Source organism: Papio anubis, chromosome 2 (assembly GCF_008728515.1).
Source record: "Papio anubis isolate 15944 chromosome 2, Panubis1.0, whole genome shotgun sequence".
Classification (NCBI taxonomy): domain Eukaryota; kingdom Metazoa; phylum Chordata; class Mammalia; order Primates; family Cercopithecidae; genus Papio; species Papio anubis.
This window is the reverse complement of record NC_044977.1, coordinates 105840125-105860257: the sequence shown is the minus strand read 5'-3', so window position 1 is coordinate 105860257 and position 20133 is coordinate 105840125. Positions and strand designations below refer to the sequence as shown.

The 20133-nt window shown below is 37.9% G+C and overlaps 1 protein-coding gene across 5 annotated transcripts in view; it reads left to right on the top strand.

Moving 5' to 3' along the window:
- VPS8 (VPS8 subunit of CORVET complex) overlaps positions 1 to 20133 on the top strand; it is a 252301-nt gene that overhangs the window by 180916 nt on the left and 51252 nt on the right. For all 5 annotated transcript variants that reach the window (XM_003894741.4, XM_009201234.4, XM_021934597.2 and 2 more), the window contains 5 exons: positions 46 to 127; positions 490 to 572; positions 11147 to 11227; positions 13474 to 13643; positions 16672 to 16837. In XM_003894741.4, coding sequence (XP_003894790.3) covers positions 46 to 127; positions 490 to 572; positions 11147 to 11227; positions 13474 to 13643; positions 16672 to 16837 — 582 coding nt within the window. The remainder of the gene's footprint in view (positions 1 to 45; positions 128 to 489; positions 573 to 11146; positions 11228 to 13473; positions 13644 to 16671; positions 16838 to 20133) is intronic.

Genomic DNA, 20133 nt, shown 5'->3' with positions numbered 1-20133 from the left:
ATGAAAAAATGAAATGTTTTTCTTTGATTTTCTCTGACATTATAGGCACTTTGGTTTCCATTATTGGAGGCAATGATGGCTCCTCAGAAGCTGTCCAGTTCAGCCATTCCTCATCTACACTCTGAAGGTAAGTTCTTCAGAATTCAAATGACTGAGTCCACCTATATCATCAATCCAATATTTGTCTGCAGAAACTATCAGGATAGTATCTTTTTCCAATAGCATATTCTTATGATTTTCCTTAATGAAACCATACAGTATGGTTGATCTCATCTTTTATATTTCTTTCTGTTGTTCCACTCCTATAATTTATCTTAAATAATGGTAGTCTTTATAACTTGTCAACAGTTAATTTTAAAATCTCAAATAGGCCTTGGTTAGCTAAGTTTCTAAGAAGCTGTATAAATACACTGTTTTCCACAGACTTACAGGAAAAACTGAAAACTCTTATTTTAAACTAACCTTAATATTAATATTTTGTTATAACAGCTCTGAAATCTTTGACCATGCAAGTTTTAAATAGCATGGCAGCATTTATTGCCCTTCCATCAATCTTGCAAAGAATTTTACAGGTGAGTTAAAAGGGGTGAATATTAAATATTGATTGATTACAACTAACATTTTAGTGATAATAGTCAATTGGGCTAATGTGTAAAGGGATCTCAAGCATAATGCAGCTAATTTTTGGCAATAGCTAAATATGTAAATATCTAACTTCTGACCCTCATTCTTGAATCTTTTCTGTCATTTTATTGGTGTGACTTTGCCTGACATAAGCTGGTGACCTTCAGTTAGGGTGTGCAGCCTTCAGATATTCCCTGTTGCCTTGGGATATAGATATACAAGTTTCCTGTTGGTTTGATAACTGGGAGGCAGTTATCATTTCTTTCCAGCTGATTATAATTTTTAGATTCCAAAAAGAATCTAAAAATTAATACAGGGATTTCCTAAGCATTGGTTGTTATTTAGGCTTTCTAACTCATCCTAAAATAATTTTTGTCTTGAATACTCATCCTTGACTCTAAATTCTAGCTGGCTTTGTGTCCGAAGCTTTTTTAGGAAGCATCATTTCAGTTTGTTTCTTTCAGCAAAAAAGCCTGAACCTTCTCAGCTTCATCAAAAGAGAACACTCAGAATACTCCAAGATACATTTTTAGAAAAAAACCTGTGAGCATTCTTGGGGGAACAATAGGAATCATACTGAGAATCCATTTTGTCTTTCCTCACTTTATTCAGTATAGGCATACATGTGCATGCACCCTGCCCCCCCACACACACACAAAACAAACCATAATATGATGCCATTAGTCCTTATAATTTTCAAATGATTTTTATTCAATCAAGAGTGTTCCTATCAGTTCTCTTTTAAGACTCACCAAGCTCTCCTTCCCATCTGATATTAAGCTTCTGGGGCTTTTCTGATAAAGAAGACTACATCCTGTAGTCTTTGTCATCACATGGTGTACTATCATTTAGAATGCTTTTTTTTTTGAGACAGTTTCACTCTTGTTGCCCAGGCTGGAGTGCAATGGTGTGATCTTGGCTCACTGCAACCTCCGCCTCCCAGATTGAAGCGATTCTCCTGCCTCAGCCTCCCAAGTAGCTGGGATTAGAGGCATGTACCACCATGCCTGGCTAATTTTGTAATTTTAGTAGAGACAGGATTTCTCCATGTTGGTCAGGCTTGTCTCGATCTCCTGACCTCAGGTGATCTGCCTGCCTCGGCCTCCCAAAGTGCTCGGATTACAGGCGGCAGCCACCGTGCCCAGCCAGAATACAGTTTTACATGTATTATTTAATTTGATCTTAACAGTTATCATGTGTTGAATAATTCTTTGATATAGACTGCTTCACATATCCATTTTAAAGCACATTACTTATGAGGTTTCTAATCATATATAAAGTAATGTATCCAAAGGGCAGGAATACTTTTCCAAATAAGTTAGAAGAAATGAAATCGTAAAGCCAAATGGGTTCTCTCTGTGTTATACATTTTGCTTTCCATTGAGCTTTAACCACATGTTATGGTATGTAAATTATAACAAAAACATGTTTTTCTCTTGACAAAAACATGATTTTTAAAGTTTTTTATATTTCAAGACTTTGGAATCTAGAAGTCTCTTGATATTTGAAAATTTTCACTTTATTTTGAGTTATACTGGCATTCATTATAATTTTTTCTTATCATTTTCTACTTTCAATGGTTGTTAACTCCCACTTATCAGGAAGGTATGCTATTTCTTAAATTCCTCATTTGCATGTTTGTGATTACTGTAATTATGCTACCTTATATTTGTACAGATATTTTTATTTTTCAAAGTGCTTTCACAGATATCATTTCATTTGAAGCCCACAACAATCTCTTGAGGTAGGCAGGGCTACTATAAACATTTCTGTTGAAGAAAGAGGAAACTGAAGTATAGAGAAGTTGAGTTCTTAACCTATCATTAGCGGCAGAACTTGGACCACCCCCTAAGTCTCTCACTTCCTAATTCGTATTCTTTTTTTATTATGTCATGTAAGCTTTTTTTATTTGTTTATGTCCCTGGTCTTTTGAGTTCATTATTAATTAAATATATTAATTTTACATTATGCTGTTTAGATGAAAGGCATAGTTCTGAACCCATAAGAGCTCTTATTTGAGAGACAAAAAAATGTTCTGATACAACTATTCATAGGGCTGTATGCAAGTAATAGTGGCCACCTTCAGGATTATCTGCTCTGAATATAGGATAATTGCCATACCTACATTTCTATACTTAATCTGCATAAGAGCAGGAGCAGCCATGGGAAAGTGTCACCCTGCCTCCTGTGTCCAGCTGATTGACTCAGGGTGAGCAAATGGCCTAAACAAGGCCGATCGGTGTGCTTTCCAGGACATTTTAGAACTGAACTTGGAAAAGACCTGTAAGTCTCTCATTAAGTCTCTGGATTACATCAGGTACAAATTTCAGGAGTGGACAGTTCCTGTTTTTCCATTATATGGACTGGAAGAGTGAAAAAGCATAATCTGTAGAGAGAAGGAGACGAATGTAGTAGACTCTAAGAAGAGACACACCAACGGATAAATGTATAAAGAGGATTCAAGGCATAGAGACCGGGAGAGGAGGCGACCTGGGGAGAAAAAGCTGATGCACATCAGTCCTTCATTGTGACTCTTGAGACTTACTAGCATTCCTCTTTTTGGATCTGTGAAATACCCTAGCATCTTTACAATAATTAACTTTTTTGAGTAAGTTAGATTGAGTTGTATTTATGACTATATATGACCAAAGGAGTACCAATAAAAGTGTATACCTGAAACAGACTAGGGAATTTGGAAAGATTTCCTGGAAGAGGAGATGTCTGATTCTTAAAAGAGTCTAAGGAAATCAAGGAAAGAAAGGAGGTAGGATTTATTGTATATACACAAAGACTTTGAGGTGAAAGCATGATACATTTGGGAAGTTACAAGTTTTTTAAGTGTACTCAGAACATAGGATAAGAATAAAGAAAAATCACGGAGCTGAAATTTGAGAGATAGGCAGGGACTGTGTCTTTAATTGCTTGGTAATTCATGATAAGGAGTTTGGATTTTATTCTAAAATCAGTTGTCATCAAGATTTTTAGCAGAGGAATGACTCAGACACAAGGGGAGGGGAGTAAAACACAGGGCTGAAAATGAGGATTTGGGGAAAGTCTGCTGATAGGATTCCCTGTGCTCCTCTTCCCCCTTCCAGCAGCCATCAGACGCACTCACTTCCCACGAAGGAGACAGGTTCATTTTCTTGAGACACTGAATGATCTCAGAGAAATAAACCCTAAATAGATTGATGCTTCAGGTTTTCCTCAAGAAAAAGGCTGGCTAGCTGTCCTGTCACTCTACATGGAGTTGCATCAGTCAGCAAGCCTCAGTTACACAACCAGACCTTTCATTCAGGTTTAGTATTTCTATTATTAATTACTAGAGCAGTATTAGATTTACAGAGACATTAAACAGAAAATACAGAGAATTCCCTTTTACCCCTTCTCCCTCCCACACGCAGTTTTGCCTACCATTAACGTCTTTGTGTTAGTGTGGTGTATTTGTTACAATTGGTGAATTAATACTGATACATTATAATTATTAACTAAAATCCATAGTTTACATTAGGAATCACCCTTTGTGTTGTACAGTTTTATGGGTTTTGACAAATACGTGGTGTCCTATATCCACCATTACCATATCATATACTGCTCTAAAAGGCCCCTGTACTCCACCTATTCATCCTCCTCCCTACCCTAATCCCCTGGCAACCACTATTTTTTTTTTTTTGAGACAGAGTCTCACTCTGTCACCCAGGCTGGAGTACATTGGCGTGATCTCTGCTCACTGCAACCTCCACCTCCCAGGTTCAAGAGATTCTCATGCCTCAGCCTCCCAAATGGCTGGGATTACAGGCATACATCACCGCACCCGGCTAATTTTTGTATTTTTAGTAGAGATGGGGTCTTGTCCTGTTGACCAGGCTGGTCTTGAACTCCTGGCCTCAAGTGATCTGCCCACCTCTGCCTCCCAAAGTGCTGGGATTACAGGTGCGAGCCACCATGCCCGGCCCACTGATTGTTTTTTTAACTGTCCCTATAGTTTTACCTCTTCCAGAATGTCATATAGTTGGAATGATAGAGTGCGTCGTCTTTTCATTTAGGCTTTTTTCACTTAGCAATATGCGCTTAAGTTCTTCCATTTCTTTTGGGGGCTCGATAGTTCATTTCGTTTTATCTCTGTGTATTCCATTGTATGGATGTTCCACAGTTTTGTCTATCCATATACCTATCAAAGAACATCTTGGTTGCCTTCCGGTTCTGACAAATTTCAGTAAAGCAGCTATGAACATTCATATGCAGGCTTTTTGTGCGGACTTAAGTTTTAGACTCATTTGGGTAGATACCTAGGAATGTGATTGCTGGATTATATAAGACTATGCTTACTTTTGTAAGAAACTGCCAAACTCTCCTCCAAAATGTCTATACCATTTTACATTTCTGCCAGCACTAAATGAATGTTCCTGTTGCTCCATATCTTAGCAGCATGTGGTATTGTCAGTGTTTTGGATTTTAGACATTCTAGTAGATGTGTAGTAGTCTCATAATCGTTTTAATTTGTAGTTCTCTTACAACGTGTGATACTGAGCTTTTATCTGCTTTTTAAAGTGTTTGTTTTCTTGTTGGGTTTTAAGGATTCTTTGTATATTTTGGATAAGGTTCTTTATCACATGTGTGTCTTGCAAATATTTTCTCCCATTCTGTGACTGGTCTTTTCATTCTCCTAACAGAGTCTTTCACATAGCATAAGTGTTTGCTTTTCATGAAGTCCAATTTATTGACTTTTTCTCCCATGGATCATGCTTTTGGTGTTGTATGTAACAACTCATCACCAAACTCAAGGTTACTCAGATTTTCTCATATGTTTTCTCCTAAAAGTTTTGTATTTTTGCATTTTACATTTAGAGCTATGATCCATTTTGTGTTAATTTTAGGGGAAAACGTTTGGTCAGTGTTGATTCATTTTTCTGCATGTGGATATACACAGTTGGAACTAGTGCCAACACTACTTGTTGAAAGGACTGTCCCTTTCTCCATTGAATTGTCTTTGTTTAGTTGACTATACTCATATGGGTCTACTTCTGGGTTTTCTGTTCTTTTACATTGATCTATTTTCTGTTCCTTCACCAATACCAATGCTATCTTGATTACTGTAGTTTTATAATAGGTCTTAAAGTCAGGGAGTGACAATCGTCCAACTTTGCTGTTCTTCATTATCGTGTTGGCCATTCCTTGTCTTTTGCCTCTCTGCTTTAAACTTCAGAAACAGTTTGTTGATATCTACAAAGTAACTTGCTGGAATTTTGATTAGGAATACATTGAACTTATAGCTCAAATGAAGAACTAACATTATAATAATATCAAATCTTTCTGTTCAAGAACATGAAATATTTCTCCATGTATTTAGATCTTCTTTGCTTTCCCTCATTAGAGTTTTTTAGTTTTATTCATACAAACTTTATGTATATTTTATTAGATATCTAAATATTTCTCTTAGGTACTAATATGAAGTGTCTTTTTAATTTTAAATTCTAACTGTTGATTGCTGGCATATTGGAAACCAATTGACTTTTGTATAATTACCTTGTATCCTGTAACTTTGCTACAATCACTTAATTGTTTCAGGTTTTTTTAGACAATCATGTCATCTGCAAACAAAGACAGTTTTATTTCTTGCTTCCCAATCTGTATATCTTTTATTTCCTTTTCTTGTCTTATTGCTGTAACTAGAACTTCCAGTACAATGTTGAATAGGAGTGGTGAGAGGGGATATCTTTTCCTTATTTTCTGTCTTAGAAGAAAGACATCTGGTTTCTCACCATTAAGTATGATGTTAGCTGTAAGGTTCTTATAAATGTTGTTTATCAAGTTTAGGAAGTGTCCCTCCCTTTCTTGTTTGCTCACAGTTTGTCTGTCATGAGTGGGCGTTAGATTTTATCAATTACAAATTCTGCATCTACTAATATGATCATGTGATTTTTCTTACTTAGCCTGTTGATGTGATGGATTACAGTAATTTATTTTTCTTGTCTTTTTTTTTTTTTCTTTTTTTGTGGAGAATGGGGTGTCGCTGTGTTGCCCAAGCGGGTCTCACCCTGGGCTCAAGCCATCCTCCCGCCTCTGCCTCCGTAAGTACTGGGATTACAGGCATGAACCACTGCACCCAGCCGATTAATTGATTTTTAAATGTTGAACCAGCCTTGCATACCTGGGATAAATCCCACTTGGTTGTTATGTATAATTCTTTTTATACATTACTGGATTCAATTTGCTAATATTTTGTTGAGAATTTTTGCATCTCTGTTCATATAGTTTCCTCTCTTGTAATGTCTGTGGCTGGTTTTGGTATGAGGGTGATGCTGGCCTCAGAGAATGAGTTAAGAAATGTTCCCTTAGCCAGGCGCGGTGGCTCACGCCTGTGATCCCAGCACGTTGGGAGGCCGAGGCGTGCGGATCATGAGGTCAGAAGATCCAGACCATCCTGACTAACATGACGAAAACCCATCTCTACTAAAAATACAAAAAAAATAAGCCGGGCGTGGTGGCAGACGCCTGTAGTCCCAGCTGCTCAGGAGGCTGAGGCAGGAGAATGGCATGAACCCAGGAGGCAGAGCTTGCAGTGAGCCGAGACTGTGCCACTGCACTCCAGCCTGGGCGACAGAACGAGACTCTGTCTAAAAAAAAAAAAAGAAAAGAAAAGAAATGTTCCACCTGCTTCTGTTTTCTGAAATAGATTGTAGACAGTTTGTATAATTTCTTCCTTAACTGTGTGTTAGAATTCCTCATTATTTTCCTCAGCAGTCCCGGTATTTAATCCACATCAAATCCTCTCTACTCTATCTCCTAGAATATTTTAGGAGCTAAGTTTTTTCTTCCTTGCCTTTTCACCCTTACCGCAGCCCCAGTCACACCTGTAAATATAAACTCTTTTTGAGCCCTACCTTCATATTAGCTTACCCCCTAGGCTGTGAGTTTTATAAAAGCAGAGATCATGTCTCCCTTGTTCACTATGTTATCTACAACACCCAGTGCCATGCCTAAAACATAGTATATGCCCATTAAATATTAGTTGACTCCCTCACCTAATGTCCTTGTATAGTTCTCAACAGTTTACAAATCACTTTAGTGTTCATTATCTTCTTTGATCTCTAACTGTGCAAATTAAGCTGGGGATGTAGCAATACCTCATATCTCTCAAGAGAAAAGTGCCACTCAGAAAGATCAAATAACTTGTCTTAATTTATTCAGTTTTGAAATGGGAGCCATTAGAATTAATCCAGGTCTACTAACTTCAAGTTTTAGGGCTTTTCTTCTGTATCTAACACTAATCAAGGCGTTTCTCATGCCCACCTCACTTTATCAGATCCCCACTGAAAAATGTAGGGAACAGCACTTACTTAGATGCACAATTGCTCAGATACAACTGAAAAAATTAGTTTTTCCAAAAGAAGTGGTCACATGATAACAGGTTCTTACAGATCTTGATCTTCACGTGTTTATTCAGACTGATGTCTGGGACCCAAATTACACCGTCTTTTTTTATGAATATTAGGTGATAACATTTTAAAGACCGTGTTTATGTTGTATACATTCTATCTTCACTCTATGGCAGAAGTAATTTTTAGCTTCTGAGAAGCTGTTTATTACTTTCTCACTGAGGAAAGGCAAACAAATTATAGACTCTCCTGTTTAGGGCATCATTGATATTTTAAAGCAGTGCTCAATTAATAAAGATTTTTATTTTAAACATACACATACATGATACAGTAGGTACCAGAAAGCAATAGGAAAAAAAAAGTGGTCATCACATCTTTTCTAGTGTGTGTCTTGAAAAACACATTTACATGGGTAACCAAGTATGCTCTTCCTTCATAGTTTGCAAACAACTTAAGAGAAACCTCAGCATTTATTCATTGCTGAAGAATCTAGCTGACATCTTTGGAAAATAATTTGAAGAGCTAGTGGTTTGGTGCATGCTGTGCTAGAAGCTTTGAGCTCCCTTTTGCATTCTATAATTTATATGTTGTCCCAGCATGAGATTGTTTTCATGATTTTGCTTTTAAATTATGTATATTACAGTGAAATGTACTGACATAAATATAGAAATGACCTATAAAGATTTCTTTTTCCCAGAATTTAACCTTTTAAGACCTCTTTGTTCTCCAGACCACCTTTGTTGTAAACACATGCCAGAGCTCTATTGTCATACTGGATCCACATATTATAGTAAATATTTTAATAGAGTTTTCTAATAAGATATTGTACCATCTGTTGATATTTGGCAAATGTGTACTTATTAAGAACTTGACCAAATGTATAATTAAGCATTAACAAGGGTCTATTTTTATGCAAAGAAAATTAAAAAGAAAAAATTGTCCAGTGGGTATATGGCTTTGAGTTGTTTTTCTCTGAAGGACTAGTCTGAGATATCTGTATCTTGCCTTTTGTAAATGATTTCCACATATTTGACAGATATCTTTAGCTTAGTGATATGATCCCTAGCTGTGAAATAGAAATTTTTTCTATTAAGCTTAAGTGATGTGTTCAAGCCCAAACTTGTTAATTTGATAATTACTACACATAGTTATTTTGTGCCTTGGATTTCTTCAGCATAACCCTAGCAGTTGAAGAGGCCAAAGAAACCTCTGGCAGACAATCTCATGCTGCTCTAGACAGACTCAAAGCACTGAAAACCAATCTTAGTTAGGAACTGCACGACCTATTCTGCAAGAGCCATCACTAGAACCCAGAAGAGAAAAATAAGCAGATCCTGAGACAATTCTTGTACAGGTTTTTCCTGCTTCCATAGGCCTTTTTGCCTTCTCAACTCACAGTTAACTCTTAACAGTACCAAGACTCCCTAAGAAATAGCCAGACATGTTTCTCATGTTTTCCAGCAATCATTAATTTATTTAGTTACCTATGTTAGAAACCCATATATTCAAGCAAGAAGTAGTTTATTACTTAGTTTATTAGTTTTTGTATCCATACCTGGAAGACCAGTATAGTGTGGTTATTAAAAGCATGATTTCTGAAGTACCTAGATTCAAATCCCATCTTATCTGCTTGATAGTTTTGTGACTTAGAGAAGTTTTTGTAACCTCTTTAAGCCTCAGTTTCTTTACTCACAAAACCTGTTGAAGGAATTTAGTAATGTGGTAAACATAAAGTGCTTAGTACTGTACTTGGCATATGCTACTCACTTAAAATAGCAACTACTTTTATCATAACTGTGTAGCTGGATTCTCCTATTTGGCATGGAAAAGAGTCATTTATGTCATATGTAACTTGATATTAGAGAAAAGTAATAGACTTGACTCATGTGTTCACAGTTTTAAAATTATTAGTCTAGCCAAAGGTCAGTGAAGTGAGCACATACATATGCTGATGGGGATAAAAATCCTAAAATAAACTTTGGTAGAGCAATTTGGCAATATATATTGATAGCCATGAAAATGCCCTTTGAGTCTATAGTTTTCTGTCTAGAACTCTCTAAAGAATCAGAGATTCCAGTTGAGATTTGCAGCCACTAGCATTTGATAATAGTGGCTGGAGTTTGGGAAAGGGGAAAAGTGAAATGTTCAAAGCAGAAAATGAATAAAACATGATATTTTCACATAATTTATATTCTGTACCTATTAAGAAATATTTGTAATGTGTCACAAGAGTAGAGAAAAAAAAAGAAATATTTGATGGTATGGAAAAGTGCTCACAATACACCGTTGAGTTAAAAAAAGATATAAAAATATTTTGTAAAATACTCCAATTTTATACACTAAAAAATATATCCCTCTTTCCCTTCCTTTTCTCACCTCTCCCAGAAACAAGACTAGAGAAATATACATCAGAATATCAACAGTGTTTATCTCTGGTTGGATTTCAGTTTTCGGTGTGGTTTTTTGTTTTTTGTTTTTTTGTTTTTCATTTTTTTGTTTTTTGTTTTTTTTTGTGTGTGTGTGGTTTTTTTTTTGTACACTTCAGTGTTTCCAAAATGTACATAATAAACAAGTTACTTGGCATACCTCATATGTAATGCAGTGGAGGGAACATTGGATATCTAGGTATCTGTTGTTTATCAGTAGTGACTTTACTGAAAAAAACTTCAAAAAACTGAGAGCTGTTTTCTCAGAACCTGTTTGTCTCCAAAACTGGTGCGATTTAGTTGGTTAGGGGCAGGAGGTGGCTAAATGGGATCACAGGAGGAGTTGTTGGACAGATTCTGGGTATTCCTGAGTACACTGGTTTTAATGTAACAGATAAATAAGAGTGCAAAGAGGGAGAGTTGCTGTTTTATATGAAGGAGAGAAAGCTTCTTGCAGAAACAAAATAAAAGTAAAGTTTAATTAGACTTGCAAGGATTGTTAAGAAAGGGGCTTGGATAATTTAAATTTTGTTTTTCAAAAATATTTGAGATGATCAGAGGAAGACTATGGTACATTTCCAGTGGAACATTTGTGGAAGAATAAATATTTTGTGACTGTAGAAAAATACTTAAAAGCATTTGGCTTTTTCAGATAACTTAACATTTTAAAGTAATTTTAAAATACAGAATTATAACAGAATTATGTTTTTTTCTAATTAGGATCCAGTTTATGGAAAAGGAAAACTTGGAGAAATCCAGGGACTTATTCTAGGAATGTTAGATACCTTTAACTATGAACAAGTAAGTAAGCTACTTGTTACATCTAAGTCTGTCCTAAGATAGAAAAATGCTATTTTCTTTTCTTTTGTACCTATACTTAAAAAAAAAAGTTACCATCTATTTACTGGCAGTTAGGTAGACTGAGGTGTATGTGTGTATATTTATTTCAGTTTTTAATTTCTCTCACCAGGCATGGTAGCTCATACCTGTAATGCCAGCACTTTGGAAGACTGAGACAGGAGGATTGCCTGAGGCCAGGAGTTCGAGTCCAGCCCAGGCAACATAGCAAGACTCTGTCTCTACAAAAAATAAAAATAATTAGCTGGGCATGGTGGCATGTGCCTATAATTGTAACTACTCAGGACGATCAATTGAGCCCAGGAGTTGGAGGCTGCAGTGAGTTATGATTGCGCCAGGTGACAGAGCAAGACCCTATCTCTAAAAAAAAAAAAAAAAAATTCTCTTGACCTTGATTTGTGTACACACACACACATTTCAGAATGTAGAAATGCGTCTAATTCAAATTTAGTTTATTTTAATTCATTCACAATGAAACAAGTATCTTTTTTTTCAAAATGAAAGTATGAGAAACTTTCTGGAAAAATAATTTAGTACAAAGCTATACCACATGAAAAGGAAGGGTCAACATGAATATAGAAAATTGCAAAATAAAATTAAATGAGTATTATTTTAAACATTCTGAAACAGATAGTTGTCACTAACCATTGTATTAGTCCGTTTTTATGCTGCTGATAAAGACATACCCAAGGCTGGGCAGTTTACAAAAGAAAGAGGTTTATTGGACTTACAGTTCCATGTGGCTGGGGAGGCCTCACAATCATGGCAGAAAGTGAAAGGCATGTCTCACGTGGCGGCAGATAAGAGAAGAGAGCTTGTGCAGGGAAACTCCCCCTTATAATACTGTCTGCTCTCATGAAACTTACTTGCTATCATGAGAACAATACAGGAAAGACCTGCCCCCGTGATTCAGTTACCTCCCACCACACGTGGGAATTCAAGATGAGATTTGGGTGGGGACACAGCCAAACCATATCACCATAAATGGTCATTAGTCTTCCCTTAACTCAAAATTGTCTTTAGCTTTAAGTCTCAGTAAGTGCCAGCCTGGTGTACGGGCTTTTTTCTTAGTGTACTGCAAAGTGACTCCTGAAACCACCTAGGAAAAGTACCATTTAGGTCTGTTGGAGACAACGTCTGCTTTTTTTTTAAGAATCTGTGAGAAGAAAAAGGAAAATCTGGGTGACAGCTTTTCTTAGAATGTTGTAAGAGTTGCAGTTTGACTATGTGTAGCCCAGTGAAGCTTGATACTCCTACAGGCACAGATTCCACGTTAGCAGAAGTAAAGTTGAGTGCAAGGCAGAAAATGTTTACCAATTTTGGAACTATGAAAGAGGAGAAAAACGTGATACTGATTGGAAAGAATGAGACTATTAGAATGAAAAGTTTTGCGTTACAGGTGAAGTTAAAGAGCTAAGCTGTATAGCAAGGAGGGCAGGCAGTACCTAGCTCTATCTTCCCCTTCAGGACTGAGAGAAAAGAACCCAACTACATAGCCAGATGATATATACCAATGTTAAGAATGAGATATGGCACAAAAACAATACTTTATAAATACATAGAGCCTTAAAATGACTTAATGTGATAGCTGTTAAAATGTCTTTATGTGACTTAATGATAGATGTCATGGTCTTGAGTAGATGCAAATGACTTCTAAGTGCTGATCAGGAAAATGTTATCTCTCTGCCCAAGGAAGATGAAAATGGAGTAGTGGCCATTAGCTTTACTAGTGAAAAGATATTTGAAACATTACCATGAATGCAGTTTCAATAAAAAATCTGGGATTCAGACTTAGCTGTATTCTTTATTACAACACTCTGAGCCATTCAGAGAGCAGTTATTATATAAATGTAATAAATAGATTTGGGCTTATCTAGTCATTTGAAAGCCATCAATACTGAATTAAACTGCAGAATGGCAGAGCTCACATTTCTCAGTAGAAACTAATGACAGACTTGAGAGTCTCATAATGTATACACTCACCATTACTCTGCACATTGAGGTTAACCGCTTGAATTTGTGAGGTTTTGATTTTTTGTTTGTTTCAACAATTTTATCCCTTTATAATGTGTTCCAATTTTAGTGGTTGGTAGTTGAAAACTAAACAAGTGCTATTCACCATCCATCTCCTCTATCTCTTTCATTTTATAACCTTTTGTTTGTTTGTTTTTTGTTTTGTTGTTTCATAGACCCTGCTGGAAACAACAACTAGCCTTCTAAACCAAGATCTCCATTGGTCATTGTGTAACCTGAGAGCTTCGGTCACCAGAGGACTGAATCCCAAACAAGATTACTGCTCTATATGTTTGCAGCAGTACAAGAGACGCCAAGAAATGGCTGATGAAATTATTGTCTTTAGGTAAGAAAGGGAAATAAATGTTACATGTATGGTACACGTACATCTGTGGCATTACCAGGCAAGAATGCACATGGATACACAGACAGGCAGTCATTCTAGCAATGAACATGATAGGCAAGTTCCTGCCCTCACAGACCTTACATTCTGCATTGGGGTGGAGGTTGGGGTGCCCAGGTGAGACATAAATACAGAGGAATAAGAGCTTTGGAGAAAAACAGAACGCAGGACAAATGGATAGAAGGATGACGTGTTCAGGACAAGTGCTATTGAATGAGGGATGGCATATCTGAGGACGTGACCTTTGAGCAGAACAAGAGAGGGAGGAGCAAGGGTGCTGAGAGGTGTTTGGATTCTGAGTATCCTTTAAAGGTAGGGATAATTTGCTGGTGTATTAGATGTGGAATATGAGAGAAAAATGAGTCTTTGGTCTGAGCAATTGGGTAAACATGTACCATTGTCTAAGATGAAGAAGATACAAGGAAGTGGGGAAATCAGGAGTTTCGTCTTGCACATGTTAGGTTTGATATGAACTGTTAGACATCAAGCAGGGATGCCAGCTAGACAGTTCTTCAAGTCAGAAATCTGGAGATGTGTTGAGACTGGAAAATTTTAATTTATAAGTTGTCAGCATATGATACTTAAGCTACATTGCAAAGAGAGAAGAACCCTAGTGCAGAATGAAGGTGTTGGTCTCAGGAGCAAAGACAGCTCATCTAGAATGTAGGGATAGACGTAAAAATATGGCCATGGAGCCAAACTTCCTGAGTTCAGATATTGACTCTGCTACATGCCAGCTGTGAGACCTTGGGCAAGTTATTTAACTTCTTTATATTTTAGTTTCCTCATCTGTAAATAGGATAATAGTACCTACCTCCTAGGGTTTTGTGAGGATTGAATGAAATGATTTATATAAGGCACTTGTAACAGTGCCTGGCATGAGTAAGCACTATCTGAGTGTTAGCTCTGCATGAAGATTGGTAGACTTGATGGTTGGAAGAGGAAGTAGTTCTCTTCACACGAAGAGCCCATTCAGGCGAGAAATATTTATTGAGCACCTGCTATATGTGAGCTGCTATTCAAGGGGATAGGATACAGGATGAATGAAACAAAGGATCTACCCTCATGGAGTTTACATTGTAGTGTCAGGGATAGACCATAAGCCAAGAAGTGTATATGCCAGATACTGGTAACTACCACGGGGGAAAAAAAGGTTAAAGGAGATACAGAATATTTGGTGGGGGGTGCAGATATTTTATATAGGTTGGTCAGGGAAAGGCTTACTGTTAAGGTGACTTATGAACAGACAACTTAAAAATTAATAGAAAAATAATTAATAGTTACATGAATAAAAACGAGCTATGCTATAGAGAAAAAGGAATGTTGGGAGCTACTAATTTATAGAGTAGCCTGGAAAGCCTTCTTGTTTAAATGACATTTGAGGGGATCTAAAGAAAGTGGCCATGCAACCTCAGAAGAGAGTACACCAGGCAGAGGAGCCGAGTGCAGAGACCATGAGGCAGGAGAGCCTTGGCATTCTTGAGGAGTAGTGAGTGAGGAGGCTAGCGGCACCTGAGCAGCCAAGGAAGGGGACAGTGAAAGAGACTTCAGAGGAGCAGAGGCCAAATCATGTAGGAGCTGGCCCAAGTCTAACTCATTTTTATAATGAAAGTGAGACTTTTACTCTGAGTGTGAAGCCATTGGATGATTTTGAGGACTGGGGCGGTGACATGATCTGACCTATGTCTTAAGGATTACTCTGACTGTTGTGTTAAAGGACTAGAGAGATCAAGGGGGAAAGCAGACGGATCAGTTAATATATATACACACACACACACACACACACACACACACACACACACACACACAGAGAGATAGGAAGAAAAAAGAAAAAGAATATAAAGACTATAGAAAAGAAAAGGATTGATTTCTGAAATGTCCAACATTTTAGGTTAGAGAAATGAAGACAAATCAGTGTAGATGGCTGAGAATTATTCTCAGTACTCAACTTCTGGGAGGCTGATTTGGTCATTTAATGTAATCAATAGGGAATTTCTTTATATGAATAGTGTAAGGATTTACTACAGCAGTGACATTTTTGTAAATGTTTAATCAAATCACAACCCTTGCCTTGAATTTGGTGATCAGACCATTCATGTTATCAAGCTACTTAAATAGTTACGATTTTTTCCAGTTGCCTTTTTTAATTTTTTTTTTTTTCTTTTTGAGATGGAATCTCATTCTGTCTGCCAGCCTGGAGCGCAGTGACGCGATCTCAGCTCACTGTAACCTCTGCCTCCTGGGTTCAATCGATTCTCGTGCCTCAGCCTCCTGAGTAGCTGGGACTACAGGTGTGTGCCACCACACCTGGCTAATTTTTTGTTTTTTTTGTTTTGTTTTGTTTTTTGTTTCTTTGAGACAGTTTTTTGCTCTTGTCACCCAGGCTGGGGTGCAGTGGCACGATCTTGGCTCACTGCAACATCTGCCTCCTGGGTTCAAGCAATTCTTCTGCCTCAGCCTCCCAACTAGCTGGGATTATAGGTACCTGCCACCACACCCGGCTAATTTTTTGTATTTTTAGTAGAGATGGGGTTTCATCATGTTGTCCAGGCTGATCTCAAACTCCTAACCTCAGCCGATCTGCCCGCCTCGGCCTCCCAAAGTGCTGGGATTACAGGCGTGAGCCACCATGCCCAGCCCCCCGTTGCATTTTTTTCAGACTATCTGAAAATGCCATCCGATTTCATAGTTTGGTAAATGAACAGAAGTTCAACTCATCCTTTGAGTAGTTTGTAGTCAGAGAACGGTGATTTGTTTGTACTCACAACATAAGTATACAAATACATGAATGTGGATTTTTAAAAAGAGAGGACAGCAGCAAGTACATTCCCTTTCTTGTTTCTTACCCTGTACAGCCATCAGTGCCTTTCTACTTGTTAGATATCTTTATTGCTTCTCAGTACACTTACAAGCTTATGTTTATGGATTTTGTGATAATAAAAAGGACACATTCGTTGCCTTCATTTTGCAGCTGTGGCCATTTGTATCACTCATTCTGCCTTCAAAACAAAGAATGCACCATGGAAATTGAGGGCCAAACAAGATGGACATGCTACAAATGCAGCTCAAGTAACAAAGTAGGAAAACTCAGTGAAAATTCATCTGAAATTAAAAAGGGAAGGATAACCCCATCACAAGTAAGACTTGTTTTCGTGGCAAAATGGAGATGGTCTTTTCTTACCAATGTCATTTGGGCCTGGTTTTCATTTTCTTTGGTTCCCATAGGTCTCAACAAATTTACCTGATGGGTATTGGGTACATGAAGTGTTCTTTTCAGTCCTATTTAGTGTTTGAAGAGCCTCTCCTCTCTACTCAGTACAGAACAAACATGAATTTGAGAGCAACAGATGACATTTTCTGCCTTTAAAAGGCTGAAGATCTAGTTGGACAGATGAGGTGTACACACATGAGCCTGTTTTTAAGACCCTTTGACAGAGTAACAGCCCAGCAAGTACGACTGAATACTTCCAAGTACCAATGAATACCTACATGATAAGAGTGCAGAATTACGACTTTTAAGTAGGGCTGATGATGGACAAGGTATATGCACATATGCTCTTTCACTGCCTTTGGAGTCTGACTGCTGGACTAGATGATAATTTTATGTATTTTACAGCCTTTTTTTTAAAGCAGGCAGTGGAGCAGAATTTGAACTCTACCACTTGATAGTTTTCAGGAGAACAGAGCTTGACAACACAAGGGGTTCAATGTGGAGAAGTTACTGGGACTGGGACTTGATCACTGTGCTCTACTCAGCTATACTTCTTCTTTGCAGTAGTATCATATTTTCGGCTTCCCGTTCCTTCCTCTGTGCTACCCTATCCTATAGTTGGCCCTCACATCACATAGTGAAAAGTTGGGCTTGTTACTTTTCTCTTTTTGTTTCTTTTTTTTTTTTTTTTTTGAGATGGAGTCTCGCTCTGTTGCCCAGGCTGGAGTGCAATGGTGTGATCTCGGCTCATTGCAAGCTCCACCTCCTGGGTTCACGCCATTCTGCCTCAGCCTCCTGAGTAGCTGGGACTACAGGTGCATGCCACCACGCCTTGCTAACTTTTTGTAGTTTCAGTAGAGACAGGGTTTCACTGTGTTAGCCAGGATGGTCTCGATTTCCTGACCTCGTGATCTACCTGCCTCGGCCTCCCAAAGTTCTGGGATTATAGGCATGAGCCACCGCACCTGGCCTCTCTTTTTGTTTCATCGGCCATCAGCATTGTATTAGAAGCAAAGCCTGAGAAAACCTCGTGACTAACATCTCTCCAGATAACAATGTAGAATTTCTACTCTCCAGTGGTAGCCTTTCCATTTATACCTTCCTCAAGCTTGTATTGAACAGTGTGATAGGCTCTTGCCTGGTGCCTGGGGATACAATGGTAGACAAGGCAAACATGGTCTTGTCTTGCAGAGTTTACAGTCAATGAAATTATAAAAGGATTTTTAACTAAGTACTCTCAAGTTTTTTCTGACTCCAATTCAGTTCAATTCTAGTACTACCTAGAGTTAGAGACTCCATAGTTTAAGGGTTCAGTTCCGTAAGACAGTCCTCACTTTAGATGCCAGTCACAAAGTACTCAGGCTACCTACTTTTGTCTGACTTGGCTGCAAATTCAGTGGTCCCCATGACCCCCTCTCGGGTTCCATAATTCACTAGGATGACTCACAGAACTCAGGAAACACTTTATTTACATTTACCAATTTATTATAAAGGATGTGACTGAGGAAGAGCCAAATGGAAGAGATGCATAGGGCAAGGTTGGGGAGGGGGATGAGGAGTGGTAGAGATTCCATGCCCTTTCTGGGCCTAGCACCTTCCTAGCACATCAGTATCTACACTAACCCATAAACTCCTCAACCCCACCATTAACAGGTTTTTTTGGAGGTTTCATTATGTAGTCATGCCTGTTTAAATTATTGGCCGTTTATGATTGAGCTCAATCTCCAGCCCCTCTCCCCTCTGCACAGGTTGGGAGATGGGGCTGAAAGTTCCAAACCTCTAACCATTGCTTGGTCTTTCTGACACCCAGCTCCCATGCTGAAGCTACCTAGGGGTCTCCAGTCACCAGTCATCTTATTCTCTTGAAAAAGACACTCTCATCACTCAGGAGATTCCACTTGTTTTAGGAGCTGTATGCCGGAAACCTAAGACAAAGGCCAAATATATGTATTTTTATTATACCGCAAGTACTTACAGATGAACTATGCTGTAAGATAATGAGTAGATATAAAATAGGTATGAGGGATCATGGAAGGCTTCCTAGAAGTGCCATGTTAGCTTCCCTTGAAGGGAAAAAAGAGGAGTAAGCTAGACAAGTTTAAGTACAAGGGTAGACAGCAAGGGGAGTATTGCAGGCAGAGGAAACAATACATGGAATAAACACAGAACTAGAAGGTAAGCAGAATGGAATCAAGAGGGTCAGAGAGAGTGATATGAGGTGAGGCTTATTAGGCAAGCAGGGACCAAGTTAAGTACTTAACGTGTGCCAATACTTATGGCATTATATTTTTTCATTGGTAAGTATAATGTTAACTGTAGAATTTTAGTATGTAACCTTTATATCATGTTTAGGAAATTCCCTTTTATTCCATGTTTTCTTGAGAAATTTTTCATGAATTGGTGTAAAATTTTGAAAGCCATTTACACTACATTGGTGGCCCTCTTCCCTTATTCCCCACACCTCCTGCAGCAAAGAAAGGTAATCTGTTTCATTGAATTTCTTCCTTCTCAAACATCAAGAAAGGGGAAACCATTTTATTTAATTTTATTTTTAAATTTTTTATTTCCATAGTTTTTGAGGAACAGGTGGTTTTTGATTACTTGGAAAAGTTATTTAGTGGTGATTTCTGAGATTTTGGTGCACCCATCAGCCAAGGAGTGTACACTATGCCCAATGTGTATTCTTTTATCCCTCACTTCACTCCAGTCCTTCCCCCCTCCCTGAGTCCCTAAAGTCCATTGCATCCTTCTTATGCTTTGCATTCTCATAGTTTAGCTCCCACTTATAAATGAGAACATAAGATGCTTGGTTTTCCATTCCTGTGTTACTTCACTTAGAATAATGGTCTCCAACTCCATCCAGGTTGTACAAATGCCATTATTTTGTTTCTTTCTATGACTGAGTAGTATTCCATGGTGTATGTATACCACATTTCTTTATCCACTCCTTGGTTGGTGGGCATTTTAGGTTGGTTCCACGTCTTGCAGTTGCAAATTGTGCTGCTATAAACATGCATGTACAAGTGTCTTTTTTGTATAATGACTTCTTTTCCTTTGGGTAGATACCAAGTAATGGAATTGCTGCATCCAATGGTAGTTCTACTTTTAGTTCTTTAAGGAACCTCCATACTGTTTTCCATAATGGTTGTACTAGTTTACATTCCCACCAGCAGTATAAACGTGTTCCCTTTCCACTACATCCATGCCAACATCTAATATTTT